The sequence below is a fragment of the Cimex lectularius genome, unplaced genomic scaffold, assembly GCF_000648675.2.
Source record: "Cimex lectularius strain Harlan isolate CLEC.00 unplaced genomic scaffold, Clec_2.1 scaffold87, whole genome shotgun sequence".
Lineage (NCBI taxonomy): Eukaryota > Metazoa > Arthropoda > Insecta > Hemiptera > Cimicidae > Cimex > Cimex lectularius.
The window spans coordinates 93,295-120,081 of record NW_019392768.1 but is presented as its reverse complement, the minus strand read 5'-3'; the positions used below and the strand labels follow the sequence as shown (position 1 = coordinate 120,081).

General features: G+C 34.9%; 4 protein-coding genes across 6 annotated transcripts; 2 read left to right on the top strand and 2 right to left on the bottom strand.

Annotated features, from left to right (window-relative positions):
* The first annotated feature begins 745 nt into the window (after window positions 1-745).
* LOC106667807 (apoptosis-inducing factor 3) lies at window positions 746-10,434 on the top strand. 3 transcript variants are annotated; one of them, XM_014395991.2, is made up of 8 exons: window positions 746-889; window positions 7,995-8,061; window positions 8,135-8,654; window positions 8,717-8,841; window positions 8,962-9,095; window positions 9,175-9,500; window positions 9,559-9,775; window positions 9,907-10,433. In XM_014395991.2, exons 1-8 carry the CDS (start codon window positions 865-867, stop codon window positions 10,119-10,121), a joined length of 1,629 nt encoding a protein of 542 aa, XP_014251477.1. In that variant the 5' UTR covers window positions 746-864; the 3' UTR covers window positions 10,122-10,433. The 3 variants fall into 3 exon arrangements, with proteins under 3 accessions (XP_014251477.1, XP_014251478.1, XP_014251476.1); XM_014395992.2 differs by lacking the exon at window positions 746-889 and adding an exon at window positions 4,371-4,723; XM_014395990.2 differs by lacking the exon at window positions 746-889 and adding an exon at window positions 4,743-4,845 and having other exon boundaries at window positions 9,907-10,434.
* Window positions 10,435-12,705: 2,271 nt separating this feature from the next.
* On the bottom strand, window positions 12,706-14,808 carry LOC106667806 (serine/arginine-rich splicing factor 11). Its single transcript, XM_014395989.2, has one exon. It carries the CDS (start codon window positions 14,647-14,649, stop codon window positions 12,814-12,816), a length of 1,836 nt encoding a protein of 611 aa, XP_014251475.1. The 5' UTR covers window positions 14,650-14,808; the 3' UTR covers window positions 12,706-12,813.
* Window positions 14,809-14,950: 142 nt separating this feature from the next.
* Window positions 14,951-20,902, top strand: LOC106667850 (ras-related protein Rab-4B). Its single transcript, XM_014396070.2, has 7 exons — window positions 14,951-15,062; window positions 15,128-15,184; window positions 15,250-15,330; window positions 15,418-15,532; window positions 19,186-19,403; window positions 19,464-19,559; window positions 19,650-20,902. The coding sequence occupies exons 2-7, from the start codon at window positions 15,169-15,171 to the stop codon at window positions 19,760-19,762; spliced, it is 639 nt and encodes a 212-aa protein (XP_014251556.1). The 5' UTR covers window positions 14,951-15,062; window positions 15,128-15,168; the 3' UTR covers window positions 19,763-20,902.
* A 1,670-nt stretch (window positions 20,903-22,572) lies between these two features.
* On the bottom strand, window positions 22,573-26,751 carry LOC106667866 (dihydroorotate dehydrogenase (quinone), mitochondrial). Its single transcript, XM_014396097.2, has 7 exons — window positions 26,615-26,751; window positions 26,338-26,547; window positions 25,887-26,086; window positions 25,390-25,581; window positions 24,186-24,517; window positions 23,958-24,117; window positions 22,573-22,776 (listed from the first exon to the last, which is right to left on the bottom strand). Exons 1-7 carry the CDS (start codon window positions 26,630-26,632, stop codon window positions 22,722-22,724), a joined length of 1,167 nt encoding a protein of 388 aa, XP_014251583.1. The 5' UTR covers window positions 26,633-26,751; the 3' UTR covers window positions 22,573-22,721.
* Between the last annotated feature and the right edge of the window lie 36 nt (window positions 26,752-26,787).

The window sequence follows — 26,787 nt, the reverse complement described above, 5'->3', positions numbered from 1 at the left end:
ACGTGTTTTCTCTTCTTTGTTTGAAGATTTGCTAGACCGGGGGGCTTGTGTCTGTGTCTGTGGTTGAGATTGTGCTCGTACTTTGTCACTTTGGATACTATCACTCTTCTTATCTTGAGCTATTTCTTGGGCTGGGTCATACGAGAATTTTACTTTACTTGCTGGGCTCACTTGTTTTTCATGTTTCTCCTCAGTTAAAAGAATCTTTTCAGATTTATTCAGCGATGATCCTTGTACAGCCACTTTTGTCTCCAGTTTCTCCACTGAATCAATCTTCGCTGATGAACGTACTGGCACAAATTGACACCATTTAAAAATGAACAATACCAGCGCAACAAACAAGTAGATAGCCACTGCAAGTTCTGTTATGTAGATAATTCCATTTGCAAAATATAAGGCTTTCTCCATTTTTAAATTTCGTCTTGAAAAATTTCAGCTTACGAGAAGATAAATCGAACAAGGAAATTATGTTTGTCTTAAATTGCCAGCAGCAAAATTGGAAGGATTCGCTTTAGTATTATTTCTTGATTTATGATTAGTCATTTCCCTGTGATGTCCCATTCCTTGTTTTTTTAATTAATGTTATCTACATTGTACAGGTATCAGCATGTCTTCCACAACCCCAAAATCTGGTGCTATGCCATATGCACATATGAAGTTACTTGAACCATTCTCACTATAAAATCCAACTGATAAATATATTACATATGTTTTCTTGAGTGCTATTTCAGAAAAAAATTATATTCTACTTAGTGTTGTGTGATATTAAAAACAATATTGGTGTAAAAGTTGTAGGTTGAGATGTTCAGTTGGTCTCAAGGACAGAAGTCACAGTAGCTCAAGTGGCAGGGTGCTGATCCAGACATGGGTTCAAGCCCTGATCGTCACAGTAATTTTTCTACTCAACCATACTTTGCATAAAAAGTAACTTTAAAGACTGCGATCAACATTTGCATAAAAAAATATATATTGTACCTTAGACCGTCCAATTGTCCATGATTATCGTCTGTCAGAAGTTTATATTTGATTTTTTCCGTGTATCATAGTTAAAGCATTTATTATTATTACAATCAAACATTTTTATTTATAATTTTCAATTCTGTGACTATTATGACTCCTTCCCTCGTATTGTGCTATTGCTTTATTAGTTTTATTTACATTTTGACAAAGAATATGCATTAATTTGTTTAATATTAAATGTGGTAAACCTTGTACAAGTTTTGGCAATTTATTTATGACTTCTCATTTTTCAGTCAACTTGTTGAAGGAAACTTTTTTATTGTTGTTATATTAGAGAATTTACATTTTCTTACCCGTTTCAACCCACAATAAACATAATTTACATTAAGTGAAAGGGAGAAGACAATTATATTTTTGTAAGTAAAAATTGTAAAATGATAGATTAATATGTATATGATTGATAACATATGGTCCAATAATTTCATTTTGAAAACTGGTATCTTTATTATGTTTACTTTTATTCTATTGTATAATTTGTACTCATTCTACCATTCAAAGTTAGACAATTCTCAGTTCTAGGTCCATGTTCAATAAGACATTTCCATTAGTATGGTGTTTAGTGACTGTTAGTTAATGATTATTTGAAGATCGTGAGATACGGTCTGGTGTGATGTAGGGTCCAGAAAAACATTTTCTTTATCGTGCAAATGTTTTGATCTTTATTGAGATCATTTCAGGGCCTGGGATTTATGAACATTGTTTGAATTTTACAAATACATGTGGGATGTGAAAAAAAAATGAATTGATACAATGCTAGAAATTTTAGATCTTCAGGGCCTGGGATTTATAAACGTTGTTGGCACGATAAAGAAAATGTTTTTCTAAAACCACCTCACACCAGACCGCATCTCACTATCTTCAAACAATCATTAACATTAGTTTTGTTTTGCAAACTATAATATCTTTATTAGATTTACTTTTATTCTGTTGTAAAATTTGTAAGAACATTTTTATTTATTGTTATTATATTAACTTTTGCTATACTCATTTTACCATTCAAAGTTGGTTGACAATTCTCAATTCAATGTCTATGATCAGTAAGACATTTTCCACTAGTTTTGTTTTGCAAACTATAGTACGTTCATTAGATTTACTTTTATTCTGCTGTAAATTTGTTAGAACACTTTTTTATTATTTTATTACAAAATTTATGTAACTTTTGGTATATTCATTCTACCGTTCAAGGTTGGTTGACAATTCTTAATTCATTGTCAATGATCAATAAGACAGTTTCCATCCATTTTGTTTTGCAATCTATAGTATCTTTATTCAGATTACTTTTATTCTGTTGTGAAATTTAAAAGAACACTTTTTTATTATTTTATTACAAAATTTATATAACTTTTGGTATTCTCATTCTACCATTCAAAGATTCTCAATTCCCTATGGTTAAGAAGATATACCGGTACAGTTTTGTTTTTTAAACTATAGTATCTTTATTAGGATAAGTTTCATTCCATTGTAAAATTTGTAAAAACACTTTTATTTATTGTTATTGTATTAACTTTTGGAAGACTCATTTTACCATTCAAAGTTTGTTGACAATTCTCAATTCAATGTCTATGATCAGTAAGACATTTTCCATTGGTTTTGTTTTGCAAACTATAGTACGTTCATTAGGTTTACTTTTATTCTGTTGTAAATTTGTTAGAACACTTTTTTGTTGTTATTTTGTTATAGAATTTAGGTAACTTTTGGTACACTCATTCTACCATTCAAAGTTGGTTGACAGTTCTCAATTCTATGTCTATGTTCAACAAGACATTTTCCACTAGTTTTGTTTTGCAATATACAGTGTTTATTTGGTTTACTTTTATTCTGTTGTAAATTTGTTAGAACACTTTTTAATTATTTTATTACAAAATTTATGTAACTTTTGGGATACTCATTTTACCATTCAAGGTTGGCTGACAATTCTTAATTCATTGTCAATGATCAATAAGACAATTTCCATCCATTTTGTTTTGCAATCTATAGTATCTTTATTCAGATTACTTTTATTCTGTTGTGAAATTTAAAAGAACACTTTTTTATTATTTTATTACAAAATTTATATAACTTTTGGTATTCTCATTCTACCATTCAAAGATTCTCAATTCCCTATGGTTAAGAAGATATACCGGTACAGTTTTGTTTTTTAAACTATAGTATCTTTATTAGGATAAGTTTATTCCATTGTAAAATATGTAAGTACGCTTTCATTTATTGTTATTGTATTAACTTTTGGTACACTTATTTTAGCATTCAACGTTGGTTGACAATTCTCGATTCATTCTCTATGATCAGTAAGACATTTTCCATTAGTTTTGTTTTCCAAACTATAGTACGTTCATTAGGTTTACTTTTAGTCTGTTGTAAATTTGTTAGGACACTTTTTTGTTGTTATTTTATTACAGACTTTAGGTAACTTTTGGTACACTCCTTCTATCATTTAAATATTCTCAATTCTATGCCAGTGATTAATAAGATATTATTATTAATTTTTAAGGGCGTTTTAACCGCTAAAAAAGGTATATTGGCATAGTTTTGTTTTGTAAACTATAGTATCTTTATTAGGATTACTTTTATTCTGTTATAAAATTTGTAAGAACACTTATTTATTGTTATTGTATTAACTTTTGGTACATTCATTTTACCGTTCAAAGTTGGTTGATAATTCTCTATGATCAGTAAGATATTTTCCATTAGTTTTGTTTTGCAAACTATAGTATGTTTATTTGGTTTACTTTTATTCTGTTGTAAAATTTAAAATAACACTTTATTGCTATTTTATTACAGAATTCAGGTAACTTTTGGTACACTCCTTCTACCATTTGAATATTCTCAATTCTATGCCTGTGATTAATAAGGTATATTGGTATAGTTTTGTTTTGTAAACTATAGTATCTTTATTAGGATTACTTTTATTCTGTTGCAAAATTTGTCAGAACACTTTTTTATTGTTACTTTATTATTGAAGTTAAGTAACTTTTGGTGCACTCATTCTACCATTCAATGATTCTCAATTCTATGTCCGTACGGACACACCATCACCGTTTTGTTTCTAAACTATAATTCTTTATTAGAATTAGTTTTGATTTGGTAATGAGCTTGTAAAGTTCATTAGTGTCCAGCCTTGTGAATGTTTTCTCCACAGATACCGAACCTCCTAATATTCTAATATAATTGGAGCATTTTAAAGGAAAACAATTATAGGAATAGTGTCAGGGACTTTGCACAGCGATGTGGAACTGTTACACTTTCAATTTTCTATACGTTTCCCCTTTATCGCCCTAATGTCACTATCGTGTATATTAAAGGAGATTAGGGGCGACGTTAGTCAAATTTATTTTTAGTAAATATCCCACTTGATAAATTTTACGATTTGTTTGGATTTGAAATTTTACAAGTGGCACATGTTTTCTTTTCAAGGACGGGATAGAAGATTTAACTGGAGGAAAAGAAAAAAAAAAGTGAAGGGAAACTCCAGTCTGAACGTTTCCTCTGTCCTTAGTTTCTAAGAACGGGTGGGGGCGAACAAGGTTGGACTGGGGAGAATTCCTTAGCGATTTCGTTCCGCCAATATTAAATATTGTTTCCTGAGGAAACAGTGACATTTCCGACACTTCCTTGATAGGATTCTATTTTCTATACTTCCAATTGATAGAGGGAGGAAAACTAAGGACAAATATCGATTTAGAAATGGGTCTCAGCAATTGCAAAGGTATGAGTGTGAATTTTTTATAGTTTACACTATTTCGATTAAAATAAATACTATGATAAAGTGGCTAAGGTCGTTTTGGGATCTCGGGTATTCTCGTGCCATTATAGTCACTAGGAAATTGGGTGAGAAATTTTTTCAAGTTTTTATAAATAATATTTTATTGTAGTAACCTTTCAACAGATGTTTCTGTCTTTGTAAAATAAAATTTTAGAGAGAGCAGACTAAACATGAGTGGCCGGGGTGTTTTGAGTCATTGAGCCAAGCCATGGTTTGTTTGACAAGAATAATTTACTTATTCGAGCTTTGTTTATCATTGTATTTCTTGTATTTGCTTATATCATTCATAATACGGTCATGTTCTTTCATTCCTATCGTGATCGATTCTTACATCGTGCCTCCGTGCATTTCGACTGGAGATGGGATGGCGAAAATGACGCAGTGCGTAAGTTACAATGGAACAAGGACAATGGATAAACAGAACCAACACCCTTCTGAATCTCATTTTGTCAGAGGGGCATCTGTCATCTCGAATCCAAGTATAAGGATGAAGGTAGCTCATATGAACAAAGGGCCATGGTCAGTTTCAAAGAATGATATCAATACGAGATTAACATTCCATGGCACGGCGAGTACTGATGGGAACGAAATTTATGTTGATGAGTTTGGACAAGTACGTAGCGTTCCGGGAGTACAACGTTGGGGAGTGGAAGATAATCCATCTGGAGCGACCGGCGGGCAACTGGGTAGAGACGGCATGCAATTTGGATATGGAGGTCCTGGTCAAGCTGGAGGAAATATGTCTCAAATGGGACAAGGAGGAATATCTGGACTTCATGGGACAGGACACCCTTCCGGAATAGGACATGATGGAGGATTTGGATTTGACGGGACAGGGCACCCTTCAGGAGTAGTACAAGGCGGAGGATCCGGTCTTGTTGGGTCAGGCTACCCCTCAGGAATGGGACAAGGTGGAGGATCCGGACTTGATGGAAGAGGACACCCTTCTGGAAAAGGACAAGATGGAGGATTTGGATATGATGGAACAGGACACCCTTCCGGAATCGGACATGGTGGAGGATCTGGACTTGATGGAAGAGGACACCCTTCTGGAATGGGACAAGATGGAGGATTTGGATATGACGGAACAGGACACCCTTCCGGAATCGGATATGGTGGAGGATCTGGACTTGATGGAAGAGGACACCCTTCCGGAATGGGACAAGATGGAGGATTTGGATATGACGGAACAGGACACCCTTCCGGAATCGGACATGGTGGAAGATCCGGACTTGATGGAACAGGGCACCCTTCTGGAATGGGACAAGATGGAGGATTTGGATATGATGGAACAGGGCACCCTTCAGGAGTAGTACAAGGCGGAGGATCCGGTCTTGTTGGGTCAGGCTACCCCTCAGGAATGGGACAAGGTGGAGGATCCGGACTTGATGGAAGAGGACACCCTTCTGGAAAAGGACAAGATGGAGGATTTGGATATGATGGAACAGGACACCCTTCCGGAATCGGACATGGTGGAGGATCTGGACTTGATGGGACAGGACACCCTTCCAGAATGGGACAAGATGGAGGATCTGGACTTCATGGGGCAGGCCACCCTTCCGGAATCGGACATGGTGGAGGATCTGGACTTGATGGGACAGGACACCCTTCCAGAATGGGACAAGATGGAGGATCTGGACTTCATGGGGCAGGCCACCCTTCAGGAATGGGACAAGGCGCAGGATCCGGATTTGATGGGACAGGGCATCCTTCTGGAATGGGACAAGGAGGAGGATCCGGGTTGTACGGGACAGGCCATGCCTCAGAAATTGGACAGGGACCTGCACAATTTGGTGGAAACTTACAGCAGCAAATGGGACATGGGGCAAATGAATGTTCCATCGATAATGGACCAGGTTTGCATGTTTCAGGCCATCCTTCAGGAAAGGGGCAAGGAAAATCTGGAGGTAACTTATCTCCAATGAGACAGCAAGGAAATGAAGGTTCTATTGCCAGTGGTCAAGCAAAATCCAATTTACATGGTACAGGTCGCCCTTCAGGAGTAGGACAAGGCGAAGAATCTGGATTGCATGGATCAGGGATGGGACACAGTGGTGCGATGCATAATGAACAAGGTGGAGGAAATGGGCTGCTTGATCATGGAACTGGGCAATCCAATAAGAAAAAGGTATCCAAAGATAGCCAAGGGAAGGGAAATGGAACCAAAAAGGGGAGTAAATCATCCCATGATGAACAAGAAAAGCTCAAATCAGAAACAGGTCGTGATAATGAACATGGATTTAATAACCATGGCCACAGATCAAGAACTGGATCAGACCCTGGACGTGGAACTGGTAAAGAACATGGAAAAGGATCTTTAACTAGTTCTAAATCAAAACATGCAAAGGACGGCTCTCCTAACAAAAAACATTCCAACAAAAATCTGCATAGAGGAAGCATGAAAAATGAAAGTTTTAATAATGCCCGAGAAGGATCTGTATGTTCAAATTCTAGCATGATGAACAATAAACAATCTGCCTTTCCACATTCAGACTTTCAAAATCCAGGAGGAGATGTTACAAATGTGTCCTCACCTAAACTTAATATCTCTTCATCTGCAAGTTCCATTCATAGACGTCATGCTTCTCATGTGGTTGCCAACAGGACAAATCGTACGGTCGAAGCGAAGCAGGGTAAAAAACCAGAAAACAGTGCAATGCCATCTGGAGATTTAATAAGCGAGGGCCATAAAGGGAAAACTAGCCAAAAAGGCGCTGGGATAAATTTGGAAGATGATCCGTGTGGCAAATCTCTGACTCCAGTAAATTCTAATAACTTTAAACAATTTGCATCATCAGACTATAAAAATTCTAAAGGTTCGATTAAGGATGGAAAAAGGCATAGCAGAAGGACCAGTGGTAAATCTGAAACTTTACCAACTGTAACTGAAGAAAAGGAATAATCATAATGACCAATTACTTCGGCCACTCACCCCCCTTCACAACACCATTTAAAATAAAAGTCTGTTTCTTTCAAATATTTATATTTACTTATTATAGATCCGAAAAATATTTTGTAATAAATTGCTTTTTTTAAAAGGGCCATTACTTTTACATAAGTTTCATACATATATAAAGTATATTTTAAGTCTGAAATAATGATAATTATGAATTTGATGATGTTCGTGAATAATCACCTGTCTTTCATCATACTTGCATTTCCTTTGCAAAATTATTTTTAGATAATAATAACATAATTTAAAAATAATTTACAGATCACAATGGAGGTAATAATTATATTGAAGGTGTTGTCTGCCAGGCTGAAGACATCCCTGAAAATGGGTATATTATATAAACAACTTACATAACAAGATTTATTTGTAATACTCAAAATTAATTTTACCTTATTATCTAGAATGAAAGTCTGCGACCTGGGAGATGACGGGAAAGTGTTAGTGGTCAAGAAAAATGGGCGCTTCAGCGCCCTCGGCACAAAATGCACTCATTACGGTGCACCTCTTGTCAAAGGTGCTCTTGGAGACAACAGGATAAGATGCCCATGGCACGGTGCCTGTTTCAACATTCAAACTGGAGACATAGAAGATTTTCCAGGTTTGGACAGCATTCCTTGCTACAATGTACAAGTCACGCCTGAAGGCGGGGTCAAGGTTAGGGCAAAACTGAGCGAACTCAGTGCCAACAAACGGCAGAAATCGATGATGACCATTGATTGTAAAAATAATAACATCTTCGTTATAATCGGAGGAGGACCGGCTGGTCTAGTCTGTGCCGAAACATTGAGGCAAGAAGGTTTCAGCGGAAAGCTTGTCATGGTGACTTCAGATAAATACCTACCATATGACAGGATCAAGTTGAGCAAACAACTAGATATGACAATTGATAAAATTCAACTACGCCCTGAAAATTTCTACGAGGTAAATAATAATGTACAATATAACACATATTGCATTATTCAAGTGATTTTGTACAATTTTAGACAAATAATATAGAAGTGAAAACTGATACTGAAGTAACAAAAGTGTGTACAGATTCTAAAAAACTTACTTTATGCAATGGTGAAGAAATTAATTACACTTCTTTATTCATTGCTACTGGAGGAATGTAAGGATCAACAATTATTATATAGCTTATTAATTCTCACAGACATAAGACTTTTTTCTTTTCTTTTTATTAAAAAAAAACATTAAAATTTATACAAAATGTATAAAAAATTATTTGCAGACCCAGAAGGATTTCTATCCCAGGAATTAACTTAAAGAACATATTTACATTGAGAACATTGAATGACGCAAATGAAATTCAAAAGCATTTAAACCCAGAAGCAAATGTTGTTATATACGGATCGTCCTTTATTGGTGTGCTTTTTTTATTACTTTTTTTTGGCAGATTTTTATTATTATTATTATTATTTATTTATTTTAATTGAGAAAATAGGAATGGAAGCGGCTGCATATTGTTTGGGTAAAGTCAAAAGTGTGACAGTAGTCGGCCGAAGCTCAGTGCCGTTTGCCGAAAGTCTCGGCAACGCCATGGGCGAAAGAGTGGCCAAATTGTTCAAAGAAAAAGGAGTCCAAATGAAAATGATCATTACGATCACGTCATTTTTGGGAGAGGAAAAAGTTGAAAAAGTCGTTTTATCCGATGGTACCGAGCTTCCAGCCGATGTTGTCATTCTCGGCCTTGGCGCCTCTCCTGCCACCAATTTCTTAAAAGGATCCAAAGTTAGATTGAATTCAAACGGAACCGTGCCAGTAAATAAGGTGATTTAATTTTCAATCTTTAATATCGAATTGTCACTCAAGATTTTATTTGTTTAAGTTTCTTGAAACAAACTGTCCGAACATCTTTGCTGGAGGAGATATTGCTGAAGCTCCTGTTTACGCTTTAAAAGATGAGTCTCTGAGCATAGGTCATTGGGGTTTGGCGCATTACCATGGAAGAATCGCTGCTCTTAATATGATGTCAAACGCAACACCACTTAAGACCATACCGTTCTTCTGGACCATGCTTTTTGGCACAAGTTTCAGAGTCGCTGGTGAGAAATTATATTTTGTCAAATGAAAATTACTGTTAACTCTTTCAGGATGAACTCCTGGGGAATGATGAGTGCTGACCATCATGAATGGTTATTTAAGAAAATAAATAATATTGATGAATATATTTTAGGTAGCACGTATAAGCATGACGCAGCAATTGTCAAGGGCGATGTCGAAGGGCTTAAGTTTGTGGTTTACTATTGCAAGGGCGACAACGTCATAGGTGTCACCACTGTGGGAACTGATCCGCTAGCAGCAGAATTCGCTGAATTACTTCATAATGGAAAAAGCCTTTCGAAGGCACAGATCGAAGCCAACCCACTTGACTGGTTCACACAAAAATAAAACTTCAAGCTGCTACTTTTTAAAAAAAAGTTTTGCCTTAATTGGATCTGAATTGACCGAGAAGTGGATCAGGGTCTTCTTTTAGCAATTATTTTAAAAATTTAATGTTTAGAAAGGCTAAGAGAAAGAAAAACAATATATTTTTGCTGCTTTTGTTTGCATGTTTGTCATAAAATGGCTTGTTGTATACTTAAAGCTTTTACAAAGTTACCATGAGAATTTCAATGTGATCTTATATTAAGGAATTGGCTTTAACAAACAAACAAACAAAAATCAGTATTTTTTATAATTTATTTTATATTTATTATTATCTCAATTTACTGAAAATTTATAATTATATTTTTATTATGAATTTAAAAGATACTTGCACTATGAAAATTTTGTTTTCAGTATTAAATTATCTATGTCAAATATATATATTGAGTATAAAATTTTAACTTTTTTATTTAATCAGCGCAATAAAAATTAAAATGTAATGTATTTACATCAGAATTCCCAAACAATTAAGGATAATTTATTGATTTCTAATTAATCCTATATTTAACAAAACACATTAAACCACCAAATTATGTAAACCCATGTTTAATTTTTTAATTTGAATTGCATTTGTTTGTTGATTAATCATGCAACACCACATTAACTCACGTGTATGAAAATTAGCTTAATATGCATACCATGTTGCATAATCGAAATAATAAATTATTCATTTCAAAATCCTTGACACGTATTCAACTAATTAAAAAACTATTTTTATCAAAACGAAAGTTTTAAAAATTCAATAGACATTGTTACAGAAAATATGAACTCTCCAAGATAGCTCTTTACTGAATAAATTTTAGAAAATTTAAAATTTTTAATCTAATTAAAATTTGCCAATTTCATTACTAAGTAATTACAAATACAATTTCAACAGACTTGTGGCCCAAAAAGAAACATTCAAGGGAAAATTAGAACATAATAATTAAAATTACAAATAAAGATAATCATTAAAATAGAATTTTTAGCTGTTACTCATTAAGTACTTTAAGTAATAATACATTAAGAATGCAAATACAATCAACAAAAAAGAATTTTACAAAGATAATCATTAAAATGGAACTTTTACTTTTTACTCATTACACAACTTACAGGATTTTCTTTTTAAAAACAAAGTGAGTCGGAAATTGGTGAATCTGGAAACAACGTTAGCCACAGAGGCAAGGCATGCGAAAGCGTACTGAGTTACATAACAGATCCTGTGCCTCTCTACATGGAAGAGATCGACCTCTGACTTATTGTATTTTTATCGAGGCAAGGCTTAAAATTACAAATGAAGTGGTAACACCTTTGTAAAGCATACATAAAGAAAACCGAAGATGACTACTCACATACGTATTACATACACACGTGTACAGAGTTGTGTATCATTTCTCGCAGTCCACCAGCTGTTGTAATTTACAATGAATTACCGACAGACCTGAAGAATCAGTGTTGGCAGTCCGGGATCAGACTGGTTTTGTCCATCCAGCCACGGATGTTGGGCTCTGGGTGCTAGGTCATTTCAGTCCCAGCACAATCAATCAGTCTCGCATTCTTTCCTATTATATATCATTCACTCAGTAGAGGTGGTAGAGTACTCAATTTTCCTCCATCACCCTTTATAACTATTACATAACTAACCAAATTGAGGGTGGATATGTTACTCAATAATACACCATCATCCTACTCACATTACACATTCATGTCAATAAAAGCACTCATTCCCAACATAGAGGACCAGCATGCTGTTATTCTCGCTTCAGGTTGTATTCTAACACTATGTAGATCCAAGGAATTGCATCCTTCAACTAAGCAGGACACATCGAGTATCCGTTCTCTACAAGCCGGTTCAACATGATTACATTCAGTTACAATACATATAACTGTACATGATGACACAATACAACCTGTACATACATTATTTCTTCGTCAACCTTTACGCCTATTACATAACTAATATAATTGAGGGTCGATGGATACTCAATATTCCATCATATGCTTTCTTACACTAAACATTCAAGCCAATAAATACATTCACTCCCAACACCCGCTAGGTATATAAAACTATCAGTATTAAACAGTACAAAACAATTCTGTTTCCTTCAAATAAGGGACACAGCTACTCGTTGCCAAGCTCAAGTACGATTCTGATATCGGATGACATTCCTACATATTCTTACTTGGCTCTCTATATAGAGCCAAGAAATTGCTTCCTTCAATTGTTGAGGCACATTGAGCAACATTTCCTTGCCTGCAGGACACAAATGCACGTTTTGGCCAAAAAGTTAGTGTCGACGTTTGAACCTCACACGATGATCCTTAATCGGTTGAGGGGAGCTCCTCTAAAGGCCACCTATCAAATGTGTTTCTTTACTGATCCACCACTCACTTTCCTTTAAACATTTTTTTTTAAAGCATTTATAGCATCAGGGGGCGAGATCGTGGCTGCTAAGTCCAGAGGTTGGGACGTCCTGGCCTTAGCTGCCTTTTCATTCCCCTGCAGACCTGAGTACCCAGTCACATAGAATTTACCAGAGAAAGAAAATGGGATATATTAAAACACCAAGTGCTGTTCAATTTTTTTTTTAATTTTTATTATTATATCGAACAGATTAGAAAATTTAAATTGAATAGCCATAAATTACAAGGAAAAAATCAAAATATACAAGTAAAACTAAGGAGAAGGAGATTTAGTTCTTCTTCTTAAGGGTGATGATGGAGATCTGCTTCTCCACTTGATAGGAGTCCTACTCCTTTTCCTTCGTGGAGATCTGCTCCTCTTTCTCCTAGGAGATCTGCTCTTTCTCGGTGTTCTGCTCCTCCTCCTCGGTGTTCTCGATTTTCTCCTGCTCCTCGACCTCGACCTTCTACGAGGCGACCTTGTCCGCCTTCTTCTTTCAGGTGACCTGCTCTTTTTCCTCGAAGGGGACCGGGACTTCTTCCTCGACACGGAGCGTGATTTCTTACGAGGGGAAGGCGACCGAGTTTTCCTCCTTGACAGAGAGCGGCTGTTTTTCCTCGTCGGCGTCCTAGATTTCCTCCTAGAAGGGGATCTCGATTTTTTATGAGAAGGAGAATGGGATTTCTTTCTGGATATAGAGCGAGACTTCTTCCTTACCGGGGATCTTTTACGGCTCACGGATCTCGATTCTCTGTGAGAAGCGCTTCTGCTTCTTCTGATCGAAGGTGATTTTTCAGGCGATTTTGATCCCTCTTTTGAAATATTTTCCGGAGCGTCTGTAAGTGAGTCTTTTTCTGGTTCTAGACTCGAAGCTTTTTCGGTTTCTTTGATCGGGGACAATTCTTTACTCCTGTCTTTATCTTTTTTATCCTCCTTGTGTCTCAATTTGCATTTATCGCTGCGCTTGGAGTGTGAACGGCTGCGAGATTTCCTGCGTGATCTGTCTCGGCTTCTTGTGCGGGATCTCGTCCTGGTCCGGCGGCGGTCTCTGGACCTCTTCTTGCGGTCACGAGAGCGAGAGCGCTTTCTAGAACGCGACCTGCTGCGTTTCCTGGAACGAGACCGCCTTCTCCTCCCCCTCGACCGGGACCTGGATCTGCGCCTTCTCCCCCTAGATCTAGACCTGGACCTCCTTCTCGACCTCGATCTAGATCGACCCCTCTTCTTGTCTTTGGACAAGATCCCGATTACAGGATCAATAGCGGCTGATATCAAATTCTGCGCTTCTTTTACACGAGTCATGGCCTCTTCGATCTCTCTCTGCGCCGCTTCGTTGCTCTTCGCTTGCGGTTTATCTATGTTCACAGTCGAATGGCAAATCTGCACGTGACGTCCGAGAAGAGATTGCCCATTCATTTTCAAAGCATTGATTATGCTCAACTGTTCGGAAAACTCTATAAGGGCGTACGTGTTAGGATCGTTTTCCCTCTTGACAAACCTGACGTACTTCACGTCCCCGGCCGTACCGAAAAAGTCGATGAGCTGCTGGGCTGTTATGTTACTGTCGAGGTTGGAAGCAAGGAGGGTCCGGCGGATTTCTTCGATACGAACGGAATCGTAATTTATCGGGAGAGGAGGGTAAGGAGGAAGCCCGTTGGATATCAACACAGGGTCGTGAGTCGTGATGACCTGGTTCGGCTGAGTACCTTCGATCTGGTTTGTCACATGAGGAGGCAGTTTCGAGTTGTTTCCGTACAAACCGGGCACGACGTTGGCCTGAGCCGCGATCTCCAATGCTCTGTATTCGTCCGGGATCTCGTTGGACGAAGACACGTACGGGGTGACGATCAGGGCCCTGTCGATGAAGACCGTGTTGGTCATATGCTGTGCGACGCCGACGCATACCGCGTCGAAAAACTTTACGTAGCAAATCCTCGACTGTACAGGGACCGAGACGTCCCTGATCGTCGGGTAAAGCCTTATATCTTCGATCTTGCCCAGAAAGCCGAAAAGCGTCTGCATCTGGTCCTTCGTCGCCTGAGGGGCGATGTTTGTGATTTGAACCACCTTGGTGGAAGGCACCGGAGGGATGTCCGTTTGCGCCGTCATCTCGCTCGAGAAACGACCAGGGCCGGGCGTTTTCTTAAAACATCTCACGGGTTGAAAAACAAGAAAAAGATGTCGAAAGCCGACACAGCGTTCACAAATAAAAACACAACTGTACCGAGATCAGCACAGGTCAACATTAACATGGCCGCCGTCTCTAGCGTATGTATCGCAAAAAGACCAAACCTCCAGTTATAAAATTCACTATTATAAAATCACTAATTAAAATAAAGTAGAAAAAAATCAATTTATATAAAATAAAATTTTAATATTCTTTATTTTTTATTTTAATCATTATTAATAGAGAAACAAAAACAGTATAATCCCCTTATGAAGGAACATTAGATCTATATTTTATCAGAGAAGTACAACTTAGGTTTTAAGTTTTAAAAAACTTCATTTTCACAAAAAAATAAGTAAGCTTATGTCAAAACGATTTATTTTAACGATTAAAATATTAATTTCTTTCGTATATTCACAGTATTCCCAGTTTTTGCCGAGTGATGTAAATAGAGATAAAGAATGACGGAATCGTACGGTGAGTTTGTACAGCATATTCGAAAAAAAACCGTACGGTTTGAAAACGTTGATCTGTATTTTCAGATTTTCTTTTTAAATTTATTGTGATCGGGAGCGCCGGCTCTGGGAAATCCTGCCTCCTGCACCAGTTCATCGAAAAGAAATGTAATTAAGGATTGACAGGAGGCGGTTTGTAGGATTGTGAGATTTTTCAAAATTTTCTTACTTTTTTTCTTTTTCTTTTTCTTCCAGTCAAGTCTGAGAGCAGCCACACGATCGGCGTGGAATTCGGGACCAAGATCGTCACAATCGGTGGGAAAAATATCAAATTGCAAATATGGGACACGGCGGGTCAAGAAAGATATAGGTACATTAAAATTTTTTTGGACAAATTCAAACTCTTTTCTACTCTTATTTCGGTTGTTCTTTAATACAAGCCCCTACATTTTTTGAAAATCTCTACTATTTTCCCAAGGTTCTTAGCATTTGGTAATACCATCCTAAACTAGATTTTCTCTAGTTTAAACAAAAAATAATGAAGTTACTGTATAATCATCAGAACAATCAACAGAATAATCAACAACTACAACTCAACACTAACACCATCCACTATTACTAATAATACTAAACAATTCTATGAAATACACACAAACCAACATACATATCCATGCCATTATTCACGGCCTATCACATAAATTAAACTATTCTGATAACTTTAATACATCCTTCAAAAACTATAACACTATTCACACACTTTTTGCCAAAATTAAAGATCCCGCATCTGTAACAAATAAATTTGATGTAATTTACAAAATCAATTGTACAAATTCTCCGGTAGCTTACATTGATTACTGGATAAAATGGCTACCCACCATTTTGAACACCAACACAATTTCGACTTTAACAATCCAAAAATATTACACACAGAACAAAACATCATAAACGTAACTTTTTAGAAATGATTTACAGCAACAAAGATAAACAGCACTGTAAACTCAGCCGCAGGTACGCTAATATCATTGATCAAATTCAATATCAATAAAATACATATAACACACAAAACATATTACAACATATAACACAATCCTTATATTCCACAATCAAATTTCTACAGTCGAATTCTTCAACAATTTGTCTTTTCTTTCCCTAATTATCTCCATCTTCCTGAAAGGATAATCAGGCCAAACCATTTTTCCCATTGTCGACTTCTTTCACCTCAAAGAAGATTCCTCATAGAAAAACGTCTTTCTCCCTACTTCCTTCCCCACTCCTTCAAAATCCAGTAATAAAAATAAAACATTAATACCTCACTGGCACTCTCAACACAACCCACAGTGACACATCTGCACAGAAAACAAACACTTTGAGTGAGTACAAATACTTTGAGTCTAAAATTTCTATCATTGTATTCATCACTTTTTCACATCTTACATGTATTTGTATAAATTAAACAATGCTTATAAATCCCAGGCCCTAAAGATGATCTTAATAAAGATCGAAACGTTGGCATGATAAAGAAAAAGATTTTCTAAACCCACGACACACCAGACCGCATCTCACGATCTCCAAATAATCATTAATTAATGGTCACTAAACACAGCACATTACTAAGTAATGGTGTGCAGAAGAATAGCGGGAAAAAGTGAAGGTGCAGACCAGAAACCCTACTCTGGATGTACTCCATGATAGTAGTTACCCCCTGACACCCGCTCGATTTTGGGACTTCCTGTCCTTGAAAAATTAATAAAAACTAATAGTTTCAATGAAAGTGTTCAGTTGCACAGAGGTAGAGAAGCCCTTCGTTTTCAATACCCTTATAGGTTTGTAAAATGAAATGGTGTTTAGAATATTGTTTGAATTTTTAAATGAAAACAAACTGAAGGCTTAAATACAAATTAATAGCTATTAAGAGGTAAGGAGCTTGGGTCGTTCTGGGGGGTGCTGTCTTTGGTGGTCTTCGGGGGTGTTTAACATGCAAAGGGCCAATGATCCCCAAGAAGTGGGGACGATGTGGACTTTTTCAGGGGCTTCTGTTGCCGTGTAAGGTTTTTATCCTAATAATGCTAACGAAATTTGGTGTATACCCAAATGAGAAGCTGGTGTATTGGGTAGTGCCCTTTGGAGGTGGCCCAGGTAGATTGGTGCAGATTGTTGGGGTGGCAAGAGTTCTCACCAACAAAATGATATTAACTGAATGTCTGTAAAGCTGAGCTAAAAAAGAAAAAAAAACTTGGTGTACTTCTAACTTGTTGGGGATCATTCCTGATCTGAAGTGAGTGATGGAGTCACACAGTAGGATGTCTGGATCAGGAGCAGAGGCAGCAAAGACTGCATGAACACAGTGGCAGACAGGTGTGTGCAAGTGGATGCAGGCAAAGCGTGAGCAGTGAGAAAGAGAAGAAAAAGGAGGAGGTAAAATGAAGAAAGGGGGCATGCTTTTTTTCCAGTGTGGGATTTCTTCTTGTCTGGGATCAGCATACTCATCCTAGCAGGAGCTAGAAGGACAGACGTCAAGACAAGGCTCTCCGCGGAGACCAAACTTGTAGAAAACATTTTTTTTTAAACAATAATAGAAAGTGTTCTTTTTTTTTCTTTTGTTTTGGAGAGGATACTCCAGGAAATTGTAATTTTTATTTAATTTATGAGGCCTTCGTGTAATTGTTCTTTTTTAAATTAAACTGAAATTAATAAGAATTTTGATGTGTTTAAATTCATATTGTTTCATTTTTATTTGTTTTGTAATTCTGACAACTGTCGAATTTATAATGTGTGGGTTTTTAATTGATTGAACAAGGTGAACAGTCAGGTCTAAAAAAGAAGCTCATAGCTCAGGGGAACCACCTTTGATTTTAGGCTAGGAGGTTCATGGTTCAATGGGGTCATTTTCAGTAGGCTGATTTTATTATTATTATTAATTAATTGATTAATTTTTTTTCGTTTTGTGAGACCTATTCTCACATATGGTGCCGTATCCTATGCCGATAAAGTAGAACAAATAATAAAACAAAGAATTCACAAAAATACAGAGACTTGCATGCATTTGTATAACGGGAGTGATGAGAACATGTCCCACGGCTGGTATGGAGAAGATATTGGGATTAATCAGCTATGAGTCCAGATACCGAATTTGTTACCATAGACTCCACAATTTGTTACTTGATTACTCACTGGCAAACAGGGCCCAGTACAATTCGGTTACCCAGATAATCAGCATATTTTCAGAAATAGGGTGCCTTGACTTGTACCAACAAGATGTTAATAAACTGGCCCTTAGTATAGTTTATCTTATAGGTGTGTATGAAAAAAAGAAAATGACTGCATAAAATTAAGAGAATCTAATTATGGTAGTTATTATAAACAACTGATTCATCCTCATTGCACTACCCCTACCTATTGAACATGGCTCCTTTTGAGATAACTAAAGTCTTTTTCCAGACCTGTACTTGTAGTAAATATTGCTTAAAATTTGTTATTTCCAATCATAAGTACATCAATAAGATTGATCCTATTTTGCTCTCTATGCCGTTTAGCTGAAAAGGAAGTCCTTTGACATATTTTATTCAATTGCCCAATTTATGAACCTTTCCAACTTGCTTATACCTGCTAGTGCTTGTCAATACATCTCTATCCTTTCAGTGAAATAGAGGACACTGTAGCTGAGAGAAACTTCTTAGCCAACAAATTTGAGTGCAGACACCTTCCAAGATTCCCTGTAGTTTCATCTTGTTCGTCTTGAATAATTCTAAAGCAGATTCCGCGTTTTCTTAATGAAAGATCAATTTCAATGTCTGAAGAAAAAAAAAGCAATAAATGGGTTTCTAATCAATTAAATACATGATCTATCTAGCACTGAGACATAACTAGCCAGCAAGAAGGCAAATGGTTTAAACTAAAGATTTACCTCTACACAAACTTTGTTTCACTTTTTTCTGTAATTGGTTATCTCTATGTATTGGCCACATCCCTTGTTAAAATAGTATCCATGAATCAAGGAAACGCTAAAAAAACTTTAATTTTTAGATGTCTAACAAGAAGTTATTATAGAGGAGCAGCAGGCGCATTGTTGGTTTACGATATTGCTAATAGAGAAAGTTACAACTCCTTAGGTGAATGGCTTGCCGATGCTAAGTCACTAGCGAGCCCTAACATTGTTATAATATTGGCTGGTAATAAAAAAGATCTCGAAGACGAGCGTCAAGTTACATTTTTGGAAGCTTGCCGATTTGCCCAGGAAAACGGTATTTAATTTTTTTTTTATGTGAATTGAACAGATTCATAGTTTAGTTTACCATTTTTAGAACTAGTCTATTTGGAAACGTGTGCAAAATCGGGCGAAAATGTCGAAGAAGCATTTTTAAAGTGTTGCCAAACGATATTATCCAAGATACAAAATGGTCTGTATACAAATTAAATGTTATTTTCATTATTATTTAAAGCAAAACTTTTTATTAATTTTTTTTTTTTAACGTTCATTTGTTCCTCAGGTGAACTCGATCCAGATAGAATTGGCTCGGGTATACAATTTGGCACTTCTAAACCCAGGACCTTGAAACAGGAACATGGGAGAAAGCAGCCAGACTGCTTTTGCACTATGTAATACAAATGTAAAACATTATATTTATTTAAAAAAAAGTGTTATAGCTACTAGCTTTATAGGTTTGAGAATTTCCTATAGATAGAAAAGAAAAAGACAAATAATTTAAACATTCCATTTTTAAAGCTTTCTTGTTATATTTTAATCTTTTCCAGGTTGTTACTTGTTTTGTTTTTAACAGTTAAGTTTACCTGAACAGTTTTTTTGCACCTTGTGGATAGAATAAGCTAACATTTTTAAAAATGTTGTCTATGTGAGCCTTATATTTCTAAATATATTTAATAAGCTTTAAAAACCAAAATTCAGCCTGGCGTTCAAATTCCAAAGTTGTTTACAGTCATGTTTTTGTTGTTAATTTAATTTTGTTAAGTTAATCATTGTCCGTCCTTATCTTTGATTTCTTTATAATTAATTTAATTGTGATTGTAGTTGTGGTATTATTTCGAAGTGAGCTATCATTTTTACTTAATTTCTCTTTCTTTACACAATTGTTCCTTATTCACAAGTATACCTAAATGATTAATCTAATATTTACCATATTTTTTGTCCTTTATAATTTTTTTTTTCATTCTTTTTAGAATCAATTAGAATAACACATTTTCCCTTTACCTTGCAGTTTTCACATTAGTTTTGCTATTAGTTATCATTTAGTTGTTATTGTTTTTTTTTCACTCACCGAAGCTTTAAGCGAATCTCAAAAAAAACGAAAATTTATTTAATCTCTTAAATTGTAGTACCTGCGAATGTACGAGAATAGACCAAATCGTTTGCTCTTTTTTTCCTTAGTGTGATCTACTTAAACATTCATCATCCTTAGTGGTAAAAACGTTTAAAAAGAAACTAAATTTTATCAGTGTAAAATGTATGTGAAAAAAATATATTTTTGTAAATACTGATGGGTCAGCGGGGGATTGTGTGCAAGTGATAATCGGTGCTTGTGAAATTATATATCTATTATTAAAAAATAAAGTAACATTGTCTAGTCTTATTCTTATAGAAAATATATATATATATATTAGAAAAAGATCCTGATAAATTGTTGATTTGTAATAATTTTATTTTTCATTGATTTAATGGAAATGTTTAGAAGGACAATAATGGGAAAAAAATATTTTTGTTGCTACGATAAAATGTCAGAAATATACAAATATTATCACGTTGGTTGTTTTTACTTATCCTTTCATGTACATAACTTCAAAGAACTTAGTACTAGGAAAAAAAAGAACTTGGTGCATTTCATTAAGAATTTTGGTGGCGGAGTGGTTAAGGTGTCCAACTTAACATGTAATGTGCTAGTGGTCCGAAGTGAACCCTCACTCCTCAGCAGTCCCTGGTACTTCTTAAACAACTTGCAGCTGGGATTATGTTTTGGCCACAGCACCACTTTTTCCGTGTATTCAACGTAAAGTCCCGGGACCCAAACTTTTATAAGGACAATTGGGGTAGTAACACATTGGGAAAAGGTTGTCATGCCAATGGAGACTATTTTAGCGAATAAAATATTTCTAAATTAATTTTAGTGATTATTCGAAGATCGTGAGTTGCGGTCTGGTGTGGCGTAGGTTTTAGAATAACATTTTCTTTATCATGCCAACGTTTCGATCTTTATTGAGATCATCTTCAGGGCCTGGGATTTATAAACATTGTAAAAATTTTACAAATACATGTAGGATGTGAAAAAAAATTATTATGAATTTATACAATAGAAATTTTAGATATTAAAAAAAGTGAATTTATACAATGCTAGAAAATTTTAGATTCAAAGTATTCGTGCTCACTCAAAATGTTTGTCTTCCGTGTAGATTGTGTCATTCTAGTGAGTCGTTCTCACTGGCACTCTCAACACGACTATAAGAATGACACATCTACACGGAAAACAATTACTTTGAGTGAGTACGAATACTTTGATTGAATCTAAATTTTCTAGCATTGTATAAATTCACTTTTTTTAATATCTAAAATTTCTATTATTGTATAAATTCATAATAATTTTTTTTGAGTGAGCACGAATACTTTGAATCTAAAATTTTCTAGCATTGTATAAATTCATTTTTTTATATCTAAACTTTTCTAGCATTATACAAATTCTTTTTTTTTCATTGACTAACGGTAACTAAACACCATACATTAATTTTAATTGTGACAATTTAAACCTGCATGAACTTTTCTGGTTATCTGGTATTTATTGTTACAGATAAAATGTTGTTAAGGACGATCTTTGTATTTTTGAAGCCCTTTTGCCATGATTTTATGAAAAATAAAATACGAAACTGGGTACAGCATGTGCTCGCTTCCATAATTTTTATATATGCACCTGCTGTAGGGTTAAATTAAATGTAAATAACCTTGTTATTTATATATACACGAAAAGGTCAATTAGTTAATCAAAGTAAACAGTACTATAAATGTAAATAAAAAGGAAACATAAAAAGGACTAAAAAATGCATATACACAACACACTCACTATATTCACCGTAAGCTACCTAAATACATGCACCCCAAGCATAAAAATACATCCATATTCAAAATTATTAGATTCTCATAGTTTTAAATGCCTATTAATATATGGTGTTAATTAGGGTGTTGGCGACAAAAAAAAAAAATTATTAAAAAAATTATTAATTTGTGATATGTGGTTACTCTGGCTCATCAAAAACCAGTCATTGAGGTAGGAAATTATTTTTCAAAATGTCCGCCAAATGAAATATAATTTTTCTATTAACACAAAATATCCACACATCCCAAATTAATAAGAACAGTGTAATTAATCTTAAATAGTCATCAAAAATAATTTTAGTCTACACAACAGTGAGTAGAGTCGCTTAATAGGCACATATCTTTTTATTGTAAGAAAAATAATTTATTACAGTTAACATTATATATACACATTTACACAAAATGAGGTTCATTTAAAAAATATTTTGTGTTGGAAAAATAATGCAATTAGAACATCCAAGATAGATCATAGTTTGTTTTCTTTTCCCACCGCTTCTGTTACATTTTCATATTCAGATGACCTACAAAAACAGAATAAAATGATTACAAATAACTGTTACATTTATGTTATTTAATATACACAAACTAAGCCCAAAAATATATATAATAATATACTGATCCGCAAAAAAAGTGGCACAATTTAATTTTTTTGTAATTTGACATATTTTTGGTATACTATTTTAAAATTTTTTTAATAATTATAATTATATGGTTTCTTAACGACTCAACCAAGAAAAATAATCTCTCTCTCTCCCTCTCACACACACACACACTCTCTCTCTCTCTTTTAAATACTCTCACACTATTTATCTTTTCTTATTTAAACTCTTCTCATTCTTTCTTTTTTTAAGCAATTATTCTCTTTATTGCTCATCCTCTTTTTTCTTTTTCTTTCCTCAATCAAACCCTTCTCTCCTCCTTCTCACACTCTCTCTCTCTCTCAAAATAATAGGCCTTTACACTGGCCATTGTCCATTAAACTGCCATTTAAAAAAATTGGAAAACTGAGAGAGAAACTTGCCGACTATGTCATGAAGAAAACATTGGAATATCCTTTGCAGCTGCAAAGCATTAACAAGGAAACAGTACATCCTCTTCAGACAGACAATACTAAAGATTAAGGAAATAAGTGAAGAGGAACCCCCAAAAGGGCTAACTACATAGGAAATAAAGAAGGGTCAATTCCACATCTTTTAGGTCACAGTGTAAGACAGGGAGACTATGGTCACTAGTGACCCCAAAAAAGTAAACTATGTATCATTATTAACTGGAAATTTATAGCAATACTGAAACTCGGTATCCATACTTTCTTTTTGTAGCTATATCACCCATGAATTGCTCAAACAGAGCAAAAGAAAATACAGTGATAGCAGCCATACCAATATGATCAAGTATTCATCATTATACAAGCCTTAGAAAAACATATAGTTTTTAGTTTTTCAACTTGCTTGCCAATAACCAACGTTGGTGAGAAAAATAATTTTCATATGACCCAAATTAATCATTGACTAAACAACAGGACAGTTTTTAAATGGTCGTTATATCATATTGGTCTGCCTCTTATTGAATTTAAGTAAAAAATTATCATTGACATTTGTATTGGTAATATCACTTGACATTGGAAGGATTCAACTTTCATTTTTTAAATTTGCAGTAACTCTATGTTAAACTTATAAAAAAAATATTAAACATAAAAGCATACTTAAGTATTTGATATAATTCATTTTTAATGCGTGACACTCTTGGAGGACCATGATATACAAAAGCTGTATACATTTGTACAAGGCTAGCCCCAGCTTTGATTTTCTTATAAGCGTCTTCTCCAGAAAATACTCCACCTACTCCAATTATTGGTATTTGCCCTTAAAAAATATTAAAAAAAAATATATTTGAAATAATAAAATATTTTTTATAATTTTAAAACTAGTACCTTTAGTCAAGTTGTACATTTCTGATATCATTTGGGTTGATGTATCTGAAAGCGGTTTACCACTGAGGCCGCCTTCTTCATTGACATGTTTGCCAGTGAGATTTCCCCTTTCGACGCTCGTGTTAGAAATGACAAGTCCGTCGATTCGACACTTTTTGTCGGTGACGAGTTTGGCGATGTCAGCTCTTTGAGATTGGGAAAGATCCGGGGCAAGTTTGACGAGAAGAGGCGGCTTGCGATCTTCCAATGAATCTCTTGTCCTTACTAACTCGATAAGAAGCTCTTTCAGTTGTTCTTTATTCTGCCAATCCCTCAACCCTGGTGTGTTTGGGCTGCAAAACACTTCCCAATTCATTATTTCAAATCCTTATAATTTCAATATAATTAAAATCTATTGTTTTCAAGTTTGCATGAACAGATTTAATTGTATTAGTTATTATTATCATTAAGATAACATATATTTGTTTTAGAAGGAAAAGAATAAAGTAAAAACAGAACGATGTTCGTCAAGGAGACCTATATTATGAACTTTATAACAAATTATGTTAAGTACCTCTCCAGACTGATTTGATTAATAAAAGTCCTCTTATTACATCAGATTAAACTTGTTTAAAAAAAACACTAAAGCTCGCTTGACTTGATCAGCTGTTTAGCTTGTTCACCCTTATTTTATATACATCCAAATAAGCAAAGAAATACAATTCCTGAGTCAATATTTTGTTGAGTGTGTTTATGAGGATATGCTTGTGTTGATTTACTGCTTTCACTGAAGATTAATTGGTTTGAATTGTTCCCTCATCAATGTGTGCGTATATCATCCAGATGTCCCACCGTAACTCAGAAGTTACAACACTAGTATATCAGAACATTTCAATAAGGAAATCATTTAGCAATAATGTCATTTTATCAATGATATGATGTCATAAATTGTTCATTTTAATAAAAATCTATTGAAGATAAATAAGAATAATAAATCAACTGATGATAATATAGTTTTTTATCTAAATTGGTGGTCAAATGTCACTCTGTTTATGAGAACCGTCATTCAGTAACAATAATAGCCAAATATCTTAATTACTAGTTAAACAATCGACTAATTTACACTACACTTAAAAATTACCAAGCAGCTAAAACCAATCCAGCAAGCTTTAAAAAAAACTATTGATAAATTAGTTTTTATCATGATACTGATGTAAAAACTCACCTCGAAATGTTAATAACAAGATAATCGGCGACAGGGCCAAATGTTTTTATTCCTTTGACATAATCCCCAATTGGGTCTTTTGAATATTTATTTTTTCCGAGGTTGACACCGACAATGCCTTGAAAATTATTTTCCCTCAATTCTTTAATTCTTTCATACACTTTTGTATGGCCCTCGCTGTTGAAACCATACCTGGGGCAATAAATAATCAGTGATATGTATCAATTTTTATTTCATGCGTATTCAATTAATTATACACGACTTTTCAAATGAAAAATTTGTGTCAGGTGGGATTCAAACACAATCTTCAGATAAATACTTTAATACTCTACCACTTGAGCTACTGTGATTTCGATCGCCCATGTCACAAACTTCTTATTTCGATTTTCCATCACATCCGTCACCCCCTGCTTGATGCAAATTTTTCATTTTGAACAATCTCGTATTATTAATTAAATCAGAAATATGTTTCACATTCTGTTAATTTTGTCCTTTACCTGTTTATAATAGCACTATTCTCTTTTAGCCTGAAAACCCTGGGTTTTTCATTGCCAGGTTGTGGCTCAGGGGTAACTGAACCGATTTCAACGAAGCCAAATCCAAGTTCGTGAAGTCCCTTGATCGCTTCACCGTCCTTGTCAAAACCAGCAGCCATACCAATCGGGTTCGAAAAGCTCAAATCCCATACTTTTGTTTTCTAAGGGGAAGAAATCTTTATCACACTTGTGATGATTTTTCCGATAGATGTGTTATAACATGAGAATGAGTGTTGAAATCATTAGAACATGAAGAAAATACTGAGCTATATTTAGTTTGATTTCTTTCAAAAGTTTCTTAAAATATAATATTGATTATATTAACAAAGCATCGATTCAATGCAAGTATGATGATTAAACACAATAGTGCTCAGGCAAACAAATCATAAAGTACTCTGCAACATAAACATACCAGGCAAGAAGGATCGCTGTACTGCGATTTAGGCAGGAGCCGGTATTTATTGACAGCAACAGCAAGCCTGTGCGAAGTTTCCGGGCTGAAAGTGTGCGCCAGAGGCATGACAAAGCCATCGTAGAATTTCTCATCCTCCTTGTACAAACAGTACGCGGAAAAAACAGCAAACGCACCGCTGCAAACTCTCAGCGTGGATTTTAATTTGTACTGTTAATGAAACATTGGATAAAATCATTGAAACAGACTATACAAAAGTTTTAAAATGTATGCTCACCAAAGGCGGTTTTGTCATGTTGATCAATTTTTTTGCTTTTTTTTTGTAAAAACAAAGTAGCCCTTGGTCATACAAATTCAAGCATGGTTGTATTATAGATAAGAAATATAACCACTACTTAACTTCCCTACTGATAATTGAACTTGATTTTTATTAACCTGTAATTAATTTAA